This window comes from Amblyomma mixtum, chromosome 4 (assembly GCF_055824585.1).
Source record: "Amblyomma mixtum isolate Tamu chromosome 4, ASM5582458v1, whole genome shotgun sequence".
In the NCBI taxonomy this organism is placed as follows: Eukaryota; Metazoa; Arthropoda; class Arachnida; order Ixodida; family Ixodidae; genus Amblyomma; species Amblyomma mixtum.
The window spans coordinates 137977795-137989850 of NC_143015.1; the positions used below are offsets into that span (position 1 = coordinate 137977795).

At 48.6% G+C, this 12056-nt stretch overlaps 2 protein-coding genes across 3 annotated transcripts; both read left to right on the plus strand.

The window, feature by feature from the left end:
• The first annotated feature begins 17 nt into the window (after nucleotides 1-17).
• On the plus strand, nucleotides 18-8681 carry LOC149348413 (UBA-like domain-containing protein 2). Of its 2 annotated transcripts, XM_089588100.1 has the most exons (3): nucleotides 21-209; nucleotides 324-392; nucleotides 4003-8681. In XM_089588100.1, the coding sequence occupies exons 1-3, from the start codon at nucleotides 102-104 to the stop codon at nucleotides 4270-4272; spliced, it is 447 nt and encodes a 148-aa protein (XP_089444226.1). In that variant the 5' UTR covers nucleotides 21-101; the 3' UTR covers nucleotides 4273-8681. The 2 variants fall into 2 exon arrangements, with proteins under 2 accessions (XP_089444227.1, XP_089444226.1); XM_089588101.1 differs by lacking the exon at nucleotides 324-392 and having other exon boundaries at nucleotides 18-209.
• Nucleotides 8682-10251: 1570 nt separating this feature from the next.
• Ddx56 (putative ATP-dependent RNA helicase DDX56) lies at nucleotides 10252-12008 on the plus strand. Its single transcript, XM_089588102.1, has one exon. The coding sequence runs from the start codon at nucleotides 10342-10344 to the stop codon at nucleotides 11929-11931; it is 1590 nt and encodes a 529-aa protein (XP_089444228.1). The 5' UTR covers nucleotides 10252-10341; the 3' UTR covers nucleotides 11932-12008.
• The last annotated feature ends 48 nt before the right edge of the window (nucleotides 12009-12056 follow it).

Sequence of the window (12056 nt, forward strand, 5' to 3'; positions counted from 1 at the left end):
GACCAATGATACCCCGCGTAGCCGCCTGACGTCACTCGGAGAGCCTCGAGCGAGGCGAAAAACGGCGCAGGAGGCGGTGGGTCGTCGGGGGATCCACAGCAATGGATTCCCTTCGTGAACAGGTCATGATCAATCAGTTCGCGCAAGCGGCAGGATGCGCCAGGGACCAGGCCAGACAACTACTTCAGGCTGCCCATTGGCAGTTCGAGGTAAGCACTGCGTCGCCCGAGATGAATCGTCGCTACCCCCCCCCCCCCCCCCCTTCATCAACATGGCCACGGGAAAGCTTCCTTCATAACTCGACCGACTCTTTCATTCCGCAGACGGCGCTGAGCATTTTCTTCCAAGACGCCGCCGTGCCTGGATGTCACCCGGCGGGCCACTTTAGCTCGGTAAGCCTCTACGAAACTCTGTCCTGTCCAACTTTTCGGTGACGCAACTCTTTTTTGCTCTTCACCACGAGTTAGTTCCGTGGACGGCGACGACGGTGTAGCAAGCTCTCCCTCTGTCCTCCTCGCTGTAAACCTCCTCGTCTACTATCGACAAGCTCCGCGTCGCGGCCGAATGTATGAACCGTCTAGCACCTCGACACTTTTTTCCGTTGCTCGATCTTTGGACTTGCACCAGCCAGCTGCAGTAGCCGCGATCCGCTGCTGCGGCATGCCTGGCATTTCGGCTTTCGCTGCGGGCAGTTTATCAGTGACGCATCCTGTGAGAAAGACGGTTGTTTGCTGTGCGCGAGCCGCGCTGTCATTCGCCAGAAGCGGCTCGCTCGCGCTGATAATCGGCTTGACTGCACTGCCGCCGCGACCTCCGTGTCTCTGCTCGTTTTACTTTTTAGTGTCGACAACGCTGCCTAAACCAACACCTCCTAATAGGTGGTGGTACCGTAAGCAGCCCCCCTCGCCAGCGTTCCGGGCTGTTGGCTAGGCGTGCTGAAACCGAGCGATGTCGGTGGTGCTGGCAGTACCGGGGTTTGTCTAGTCGGCGGCGCTTCGCCGCGATTGCCGCCGCCACAACCACCAACGCCGTTAAACAAACCGAGAACGGGGAAAAGAAAAACAAATAAAAAAGTACGAAACGAAACACGCCAGCGCCAGACGCGCATGCGTCTACTGTCGCTGCGCGTGTGTTGGTCTAGTACTTCCCCGGAGCGTTTCGGTTTTGCAAGCTTTTGTTGGCCAACGGATTCGCACGCGATCGCGCGTTCCACTGTAAACAAGACGACGAAGTTTACGCATTCGGCAGCAACACCTGACTCACAGTCGTCCTGTCAATGTATAAAGCGCGATCGCGGCTTGCGTTGTTTTAATTTCTCGTCTATTCATTGGCGCCGTGGTGTTCACGCGCAGACAGCGTGCTTTCATGACCTTGCTTGGGGAGAACTCTCGCGACAGAGAGGGAAGGGGGGGGGGGGGTCGGCAGTGTTACGCAACGTTACCAGACGCGCCGCGCGGTTCGATGCTATCTACCTCGCTGCGACTGTTGCCTAAGCGTTGGTTGGCGCGGTCGAAAGGAAGAAAATATGAGCGAAAAAAAGAAAGCGCGAAGCTGGGAAAAGTCGGTATCCGTGTGTTGCCTTACAGCAGTGGAGTGTTGTCGAGATTGCGGCCAGCTCTAGCTAGCTGTTGCCGTGTTTGGTGTTTCATTGCCCGGCCAGCTGGAAATTGAGCTCTAACAGCTGCGGCCATGTGTTCGTGCGTGCGTGTGTCGGCATGCCGCAGTGTTTGCTTTTGGCGGCGAGCAGATAAATGACTCATGACAGGGCTTGTCCAGCAAGATCGGTATTTGCCTGACGGCAGGCTGTTGCTGCCCGCTTGCCAGTCGTCTGCTCGACGTCCGAAGGACGTCCGCGCGGGATATCTCTGGCCATTTCGTCGGCCGCGAAACAAGCTTGTTTTCTTGTATATCATTATTATTATTGTATATCTACATCAAAACAATTTCTTATCGACCCCAGTAGCTTCGGGCATTATTGCAGGCAGTAAAATGTACTGGACCGCACCTAATGTCTGTTGATAATCGGACGTGCCGTGCCGTGCCCTGTTGTCAGTCTAATCTGAGCCTTACGCCAGCAACTTTTGGATGACCTATGTCACATTGTAATGGCTGGCTGAAGGGTAGCACGTGCAACGGATGATACGACCTGTCAGCTCTAGGCACACTCAGTGGACTGCGTTGTTGCTATCCTATTCTCATTACAAAATCTGTGCATGTCAGCCAGTCGAGTTGCTTTTTCAAGTGTATGGATTTTAACAAACTGTTTGGGACTTCTCATGAGAGAGACTTGCTTTCTTACAGTTGTAATAAAACCATTTTACGGGGCATCTCAAGTGCTTGCAGCAGTCAGTTTGCTAAGCATTAAGCTGGTCTTGGCATTGAAAGCCTATTGGGAATAATTTTCAGTTGGTTTTGACAGATGGATAACAGGTTCCTAATGATAAAGAGCCTACTTTCGCAGAAAACTGAGCATATAAGCTAGAAAAAAGCAAAACGTTTGAGGTATTGCCGCCACAAGTTGTTTACGCAGTACACTGTGGTGACATGATGCGAGTTTTTTTGTTGTCGTTGAATAGAAGAGGAAGCGAAGGATTATACACCATATATTGCAAGAACTGCTGTGTCACTACTATGGTGGAAGAAAGAGACTGTGACTGTGTAGCCACACTGTAGTGAGAGAGCGGCCACTTAGTGTGACCGGAAGCGAGTGCCGCCAATAGGAGCAGCCATGTGTTCAGGGGTCGGGGGGGGGGGGGGGGGGGGGGGGCAATCCTCTCCACTGATTCTGCTGGTGTTGCTATGGAGCAACGGCACACGCGCGTAAAAATTTTTGACCTCAGTCAGCACACAAACACTCCAGGCCTAACTGCAAACAACCATGAGGCGGTAGTACCGGGCCTTCTACCAATCCAGACCTTTCGGCTGGTTATGTCACTCAGCATTTGCTGATTGATTTTCGTTGCACTTTTGCTGCTTTTCATTCGTTTTTACTGCGGAAAAATTGGTTTTTAGAAAAAGAAAGGCACAGTATGTACCTATCTTGCTTCTCGGTGGACACCTCAACCGCGCCGAGAGAGAAGAGAGGAACATGTGCTGAAGGAGAGGTCGCGCCAGCAGACACTGCTCAGCCGAGGTGAAGGTCTTAGAGTTCGGTATACTTCATTCTGGGACTACATACCAAAATAGGGGGAAAGATACCGAGTGTGGAGTTCAACTATGACAAGCTGACAGCTGCTCAAGACTCTAGTGCAGCTGCCACCACCTGTGAGATGCCGTGGAACTCGGTACACCTTCCCTCCAACGCATTTCGTGCTTAGATCTACTCTCGGCGAGATTGACTGTCAATTTTTTGTTTTAAACAATGTAAACCCACTGCAGTGTCATAGTGGCCTTGGCGTTTGGCTGCTGATTCCAAGGTCATGGGAACGAATCCCTGCCATAGCGGCTTCATTTCAATGGAGATGAAGCACGGCAACACTGCATGTGATGTGTGATGTCAGCACACATTAAAGAATCTTGGGTGGCTTAATTTAATCGAAATCTCTCGTCGCCCGTGTGTCACTTTGGGACGTTACGTCGCACACGCCATACCACTTAAAACAGTGTAACATACGACGTAATGTATGCAACATGTCTTTTAAGGCGAAAGCCTTTAATGCCTCATACTGTCGTTAGCAGACGCGTCGGCAGCCGTGTCGACAGATTCGTCCGCCTTTCGGCGTCAGTGCTTAAAAGGCTCAAGGTTCCAGCATGAATAAAGGCGCTAATGAATGCATGGGCTTCATAAATAAAATAAAAGGAGTAAAGTCAAGAAAAGGAAAATAAGAAAATAAACATAATAAATAAAAACAATAAAATTAAAAAAGGAGCAAAAAATAAATTAAAAAATGTGAAAATAAAAAGTAAATAAAAACAAAAAGTGGGCAGAAAACGCTTTCGCCTTGCAGCACTTTAGAGAGCCAAAGTGCCCCCTGAATTTTTTTCTCGTTGCTTTCCTCACAGATGTGTACGCCCGCCAACACACCGGCGACGCCGCCCAACTTCCCAGAGACATTGCTCTCGCTGTCCAAGCTGTCAGCGGCCACGCCTCCGACAGGTCCGAGTCCCCTCCAGGGCAGCCACCAGTCCTCCTCAACCCTGCAGGGCGGTTGCCAGATCATGGGCGCCCCGAGCCAGTACCCTCCGCAGCGGAGCGTCGGCCCTTCTCCGCAGGGTCGCTGCTACCCAATTAGCACCTCACCTTCATCGTCCTCCATGGAAGCTCAACGGTAGACACCACCCTCTCCCACCTCCCTCCGTTGATGGTGGAAGAGTCCCCTCAACGTCGAAGAGGGGAGGAGAGCTGCCCCGTGCCGACGAGACGCACCGTTGCCTCTTCCCTGCTGTGGTGGTGACCGCTCCAAAGGGGAGCAGCGGCGCGTCTGGACATTCGTTCGGCGGTGGGGCTGTCGAGAAAGCGGGGTCGACACCTGCGAAAGTAGCTGGCGCTGACATCAGAGTCGTAACACCTCTTGAAAGCGGTGGTGTGTTGCTGGTTTGTGCCAGGGCCTTTTGCGTGCACAGCATGCTGCGGTTGCCATACGTTTACCCCGGATGTGCGGTGTTTTAGAGGCTCCACACCTCTGTGGTGTCAGCCAGCTGGCCAGCACTCTCTAGAGCACTGATCAGTAATCATGCTGTTGCGATTCCGTTTTTGTTTGTTGGTTTTTTTTTTTAAAGCTGAATATTCCTTACTTGATAGCTAGTGACTGGAGGGATTTCTAAGCACTCAAAGTTCTTAGTCGCCGCACATACCACTGCGGCAGCCCGTTTTGAATTGGTTCCGTGACCCCGGCAGTTGCGGCGTGCGCCACCAAATTTGGCATTTGAAACAACATTTGCATTGCGAGCGTAGGGAGGAGTGGAATGCCGTAATGCATTTTACACTGCACAGATGGTTATATCCTGCAAGTCGGGCTGCTTAAACAGGGAAAGAAAGTTTCGTTTTTTTTTTTCTTTTTCCTGCAGACCATTCGCTTATCTACTCAGCATCTCAGCCTAGGGGAGATATTATTCGGCTTTCCCTAGGTGTCTAATGTACGTACTAGGTGGCAAGGACGTTTTGGTAAGTTTTAGCTCGTTAACCTTCCTGTCACTTGCGGATTCGACCACATTGAGGCAGAGCTTTTGCAGTAAGTAGACGCCAACGTGCTGAGGTGTTCGAAAAGGGAATTTCCCTCCTCCCATCTCCGTCTTACGCTTGAGGGCAGTGGAAGGTTGGATGCGCTGAAGGTGCATGTTTCTGCTTGTTTGAAAGCTCCAAAGGAAAGTGACATTTTCGTCGAATGCTTCAGTGGGCGGAATTTGTGGAGGCTGTGGTAACAGCACGCGCAGTAAGTCTTTTTTGTGTGTGCGTGTGAGTGTGTAAGAGTTTGCATTAAACCCCGACTTTTGTTGTTGCATTTCTCTGTTGGTCGGAAGTGGTGGATTGGGCCAGTCTTGTTTAGAAAAGTTGCACTGGGACAGTGCATGTTTGTGTTTTAATTTTTATTTTTCCTCCCTCCTTCAGTGAGCTCACTGTTCTCACCTTCTTTTTGTTATGGCTGTGGAGAAAGTGGAGGTTTCTGCCTGTGCGCCTGCGGAGTGAAATGAAGTTAGCTGCGCCTGTTGTGAATATAGTGGTATGTGAATAATACACGCTGTTTCGAGACTAGATACCCCCCCTACCATTTGCTGAACTTTGGAAATGATAATGCCGATGTGCGACGCAGTTTTATTCTCTACGTTATTTTCTTTGGCTATATTTTCCAGCGATGCAGTGGTGTATCGTGTGTCTGCGTGCCTGCTACAGAAACTTGTTTTCCATAGCATGCGTTTTAGAGTTTGATTATGTGAAATTTTAATTTGCGTGTTGCTCCAGTCGTCACACACGCATCATAAATGCTTTCAAATGCGAGGTCTCATTGTGGTTTTGTTTTTTCCGTTTTACAGTAGGCAAGACGTTGCTAGCCCACATGCTAATTATATTAATGAACTGATAAGTAATCAAAATGAAACGCTTTACCGACGACGCGGTGTTAGCTTTGTAACATGCGGCCATCGTGCAGGATTTCATTCTGAAGTCGCAGCATTCCAAACTCGTGCGAGCTCAAATTTGTGCAGAGTGGTGTCGCCATGGTGTGGCCAAAATGCCATTTTCTGGCTGTTGTTGAAGCAGTGGTAACATATTCTCCACTTTCGCACACTTGAGCTGTTTATTAATTTGATCAAACTGGTTCTATTCAGACATGCATGTAGCTCAAAACTCGCAGTGATCATGACTGCTGTTTAAGAAAACATTCCAACATCGGCAAGGACGCTTCGTTTATTTTGGCCAAAACACAGCAACCTAAATCTTTTTTTTTTTTGTATTCCTTTACCATTGGTAAAGGAAGTCTATTGCTACCTGCAGTTACTTCAAGGATGGAGTGGGATTCGGGCTATATATAATAGCAGGCAGCACACATTTACTCACTGTGGCCTATGTTGAACCTCTTTTCCTTTGCTTCTACTTGTCCGAGTCACCAGCATTTGAAATTAAGCCGGTTTGGAAGAAATGCGATACATGTCAGAATGGCTGATAGCTACTTCCGCTGCACGCGTTCCAGATCAGACCACCAACGCTTCTCTTATTTATGAATCTGCCCAGTCTGTCGAGACGATTCTTGTTTTGTTATCCTCCGCTAGGAGAAGCGTACAGCGTGCAATTATTGACTTAAACTGGTTGAACTGGTCTGCACCCACACCAGCTGGGCTTGGAAGCTTAAGGGGGGATGAGGGTCTTGAAAACTTTTTTTTTATTTGTTAACTTATCTTTCTGAAACTTAGCATCTGGGTGTATCATTGAATGCTGATTTCGAATATCTCACTTGGAAGAAAATATATGGCAAAATAAAATATCCTAATTAGGTCATCTCTTACGGGCCTTTTTAGTAATTTATAAGTTAAATAAACATTTTTAAAGAATAAGCAGACATTTGCAAAGGCCCAAAGCACATCCTAGAGCTAACAGAATGTCTACAAACTAATTTTGTTGATCATAAATAAACAACAAAGTTGGAAAGAAAAAATGACCTGGTGGTAATTAGCCCACACTTTGCCTAATTGCTCATATATCATGTTTAAAGGAAAAAAGAAAGCTTTAGCATGTGCTTTGAGCCTTTGCAAATGTCTACTTATTCTTAAAAAAATCATTCTTTAACTGATAGATTACTATAAAGGCCCGTAAGAAATTGCCTAATTTGAATGTTATTTTGCGATAAATTTTCTTCCAGGTGAGATATTTGAAATCTAAATGCATATTTGAAATCAGCCTTCTATGATACACCTGTGTGCTAAGTTTGAACGAGTTATGTCGAAAAATAAACAAGTTTTCAAGACCCTCATCCCCCGTTAAGCTTGAGACACAGCTACAGAGTGATGCTGTTGTCGGCATGGTTGTGACCCGTCGTAAGCGAGCCCAATGCTACCAGAAGCATTGCACCCGTCTCTTGAGGCTGCACGCACGATTCTGCGAGTTGCCCAACGACGTGGCGCTACAGTTGGCTGTGGATGACTTGGAGCTGTTTCTGCAGAGTTGCTCACTACGTAGATTTCTTCCTTTTTTCTTTAATTTTGCCGAGTATTTGTCTCTTGTGATCTGCAAATGACCGTACATGTGATGTTACCTGAACTCCGTAGCATGTTTTCATTCCTTACAAAGGGGAGTGTTTTATCTTGTGCTAGAGATAGAGAAGGCATGTGTGAACAGATAGCTTGTTGCATGCAGAAAACTGTCTTTGCATGGATAATCCCATCGGTCTCGTCTGGCAGAGAAGGTGACGGGATTGGTTTTGCAGGACTGCGGTGTCCGTCTCATTGTCATGGTGTACCAGTTGTGGTGAAGCATCATGGTACTGAGATGGGTACCATAAGATGGATGATACTGGGTACCCTCCGTACATCAAAAGTATCCACGGTGTTGAGGCGCATGTCATGATGTGCCCACCTCAGTACTATCATGCTCCTCAGTGCTGTGATGCATGTCACCTCATTACCTAGGCTCCTGGTAACCCAGCCCCTGGTAACCCAGCTAGAGCTCCCTCACCATGTGCAATTCTTGTCACACAGTTTTATTTCTCTCAGTATTCAATGTGCTTATGTGCCTTGGAGCAATTGACAACCATAACTCGCACAGCTTTTTGCAGGATTTGTCGTGTCGTTATGTTTGCCGGCATGTCTTCTAGGTTTGGCTGTAACATAACTTTTGGGCAAGTCCAGGAATACCATTGTGTATAGTGTTGCGTGCAGAGTATAACAGTGGGTTAACTTGCGTGAATGAGCACACCATTGAATTTCAGTGAAGAGCAATATTGTGTGTCGCAGTATTGATATATACCTATATATAATAGCGTAATGTGAACGATTAAAGGTCGGATTAATTATTCTAATGATGAAGATATTTTATTGAACTATGAGCTATTTTGTGTCCAGCAATTGTAGTCACATCAAAATGAGACTGCTGTTTGGCAGTTTAATGAAGTTTTAACCTTCTTAGCTTTTTGTTACCAATTCTAAGAGCCCATAGATTGGAAAGGGAAGTTGTGAAAGAATGAACGTATGCACGAGTGTTCATTGACTGAATAAACGCAGTGTCTTGTCACCGTCAGTTTGGTGCCAACGGCCTTTGTTTCACTGACCATCAATACATTGTCCTGTGCTGAAGATCCCTATCGTGAGAATTCAGCGTTAAAGGTACCAAACAAAGTTTTGAGCTGATCGGACTTTAGGCAGGTTTACACTGGCGAGTCACAAACATTGCGCAACCGATTTTGGTCAGTTAGTTGGGGAGTGAGCTAAACAAATCAATTTAAACCTATCATGCGACCTCTGCGACTCGCCAATATAGACCTGCCTTTAGCTTGCTAGCCCTTGCAGTATTCCAGCATAGCACCACTGCTTGCAATCTGAACTTGCATGCTCTCATGGCGTGTCAAAGCAGAGGGTATTGCTACAGAGACTAAAACGTCCAGGCGCAGTCCACAGTGGACTCGACGTGAACAGGTATGTAGAAAATCTTGTGTAAAAAGATATCTGGGCAGGCATGCGAAATGAACTTTCGATTCGTTTTTAATGAATTGTTTTACGGCACCTCTACTATGGCTGTGGTACGACTCCATTTTCGTTTCTCTTGTTTTGCTTTGTTCTGCAAGCATGAATGCTTTTAAACTCCTGAAATGGACGAGTGGAAATGACTATAATTGAGACCTGGAAATAGGATATAGTAACAACGATAGAAATTTCACACTTGTCTCGGAAGGTTGGAAATTTTTTTGTGTTTGTGCAATCCTGACATGCTCCTCGTGAAAATCTGAATTTTAAAAATTAACGGACCGTACGTCTTTCCTGAAGGGGCTATGTGGCTTTGGAACAAGCAGCTAATACATCCTGATGATAGATGCTCCACATCTTGACGCCCAGTGTCCTAAAGGAAGGGCCCTGGTAGTGACCACATATTAGTAGTAATAGGGTCTCGCCGTTACCTTGTCCTAACGTGCGTGCTTGTTTTACGCACTAAGCCTACTCAGATGGCCAACGATGTCCGACGGACGTCCGATTAAGGTCTGTACATCCGAAGCCGAATCCGGACCTTCGAAGAAAGAACGAAGCAGACCCGTAAACGGACATCCGAATCCGGATGTCTGGTGTGCTTACGATGGTTGGCCTTCTTTGGACCGGCTACCTGCAAGCCGCAGTTGAATTTTGTCTGTAAACGGGAGCTACGCAACAGGAAGACACGCGATGTTAACCGTTAAAGAAAAGCTGCCAGAAAGAGCACCGCGAGAAAATTCCAACGTTACTTCATTTCTTTAGGAACCGCTTGCGTAAACAAAGCAAAAACTGGACGTTGAGGGCTGTTTACGCGGTTGTTGTTGTGGTGAAAAAGGTATTGCGATTGTGCACATAAACAACAAAAGTGTTTCGTGTCACAGCCAGCACAACTCTGGAAAGAACAAAGCTCTTGGGAAGCGTTTTATGCTCATTTATACGCAAACTATCGTAAAAATACTAATAATATACAAATTAATGTTACTGGTGTAATTAAAGTGCTTTAATTAGATTTTTATGTAGACAATCCTTGTGAAGTTAAAATGCACAACAAATTTTCAACACATTAATAAATGTACACTAGCGCCACCACTTGTGGCACAATGATATTATACGTTCACGCCTTGAGAAAAACAACCTTCCTTCGACGACAATATGGCAGCCTCCATGTAACGGTGAAGTCAAGATCGCAACGCGTGCTTTGATATCCCGCCAGAGCACCACATCAGCCGAACCATGTCAGAAACAGAGCTCGAGTTCCACGAGATGGGTCTCGACGACCGCCTTCTGAAGGCGATCGCCAAGCTGGGCTGGGGCAAACCGACGCCGATCCAGGAGAAGGCCGTGCCTCTCATCCTCGAAGGCAAAGACGTGTTGGCCCGTGCACGCACGGGCAGTGGCAAGACAGGCGGTTTCTGCCTGCCCATGATTCACCGCCTGATGCAGTACCGCAGCGACGAAGAGCAGGCAACGCGAGGGATTATCCTAGCGCCCACCAAAGAACTATGTCGCCAGATAGCACGTTGTGTGTCCCAGCTGGCTGGTCAGTGGTTGCGCTGCGTCGACGTGTCGGGCACCGCTGACCTAGCCGTCCAGCGACCGCTGCTAGCTGAGCGGCCTGCGGTCGTGGTCGGCACCCCCTCACGTCTCCTGGCCCACATCAAGGCGGGACACCTCACCCTGAAGCTCGAACTGCTTGTCATCGACGAGGCCGATTTGGTGCTCTCCTTCGGCCATGAACAGGACCTCAATGAGCTGCTGACGCGGCTTCCCAATCGTTGTCAGACCGTACTCACCTCGGCAACTCTCAGTCCCGAGGTGCTGAACCTCAAGCGGCTCGCGCTTCGCAACCCCGTGACCCTCAAACTTCAGGACGGCGATGAAGAGCAACAACGCCTCGCGCAGTACGTCATCCGGTGCGAAGAGGACGACAAGTTCGCCCTACTCTGCGCGCTCTTAAAACTGCGACTCGTGGTGGGCAAGACGCTCATCTTCGTCACCACCGTCGACCGCTGCTTCATTGTCAAGCTGTTCCTGGAACAGTTCGGCGTCCGATGCTGCGTGCTCAACTCCGAGCTCCCGCTGGCATCGCGAGCGTTCATCCTAAACCAGTTCAACGAAGGCCGCTACGAGATCATGGTAGCCTCCGACGAGAAAGGCATCGAAGCAGTCGCGGAAAAAGGCAAGGGTGTCAAACGGAGACGCAACCAGGACCCAGAGTACGGAGTGTGTCGAGGTCTGGACTTCCAGAACGTCGCCAACGTCATCAACCTCGACTTCCCAACTACAGTGCAGGCCTACCAGCATCGTGTCGGGCGAACTGCTCGGGGAGACCGTAAGGGCACTGCGTTGTCTCTGGTCAAGGATCGGGAAGCTCACCTCCTGGAAGCTGTCCAGAAGACGCTTCCAGAAGGCACGCTGAAGCCGTACCTGTTTCGCATGGAAGAGATCGAGCCGTTCAGGTACAGGAGCAAGGACGCTCTGCGCGCTGTGACGAGAATTGCCGTGCGCGAAGCGCGTCTCAAGGAGATCAAGACGGAGATGCTGTCATCGCAGAAGCTGCAGTCGTTCTTTGAAGAGAACCCCAGAGAGAAGCAGCTCTTGCGACATGACAAGGCACTGCACATCATTAAACACCAGCCGCATCTCAAACACCTGCCAGACTACATCATTCCTCCTACGCTTCAGCGTAGTCTTCAGAAGGAAGGTGCCACGAAGGCTGGTCCGCCACCCGTGAAGCGACCCAAGACACGTGAGGAGCGCAACCGAAAGTATGGTAAAAAACCCCGGCGAAATGACCCACTTCAGACTTTCAGTTGTGAATGAACGCATTGTTGGTGAGCTTTATGAGAGTGTTGTATTCTGTTTTTCAACAAAGTCTGGCATGACAGCCTACAGAAAACGTAGTGATAACGCCCACTACAGTACTTCAAATGCCACATCAGGTGAAT

Excerpts from the sequence above, each read along its gene's own strand:
- Ddx56 (XM_089588102.1), top strand. The coding sequence starts at position 10,342 with ATGTCAGAAACAGAGCTCGAGTTCCACGAGATGGGTCTCGACGACCGC.
- LOC149348413 (XM_089588100.1), top strand. The coding sequence starts at position 102 with ATGGATTCCCTTCGTGAACAGGTCATGATCAATCAGTTCGCGCAAGCG. Across the intron at positions 210-323 it reads CTGCCCATTGGCAGTTCGAG|ACGGCGCTGAGCATTTTCTT; the intron begins GTAAGCACTGCG and ends TTCATTCCGCAG. Across the intron at positions 393-4,002 it reads CGGCGGGCCACTTTAGCTCG|ATGTGTACGCCCGCCAACAC; the intron begins GTAAGCCTCTAC and ends CTTTCCTCACAG.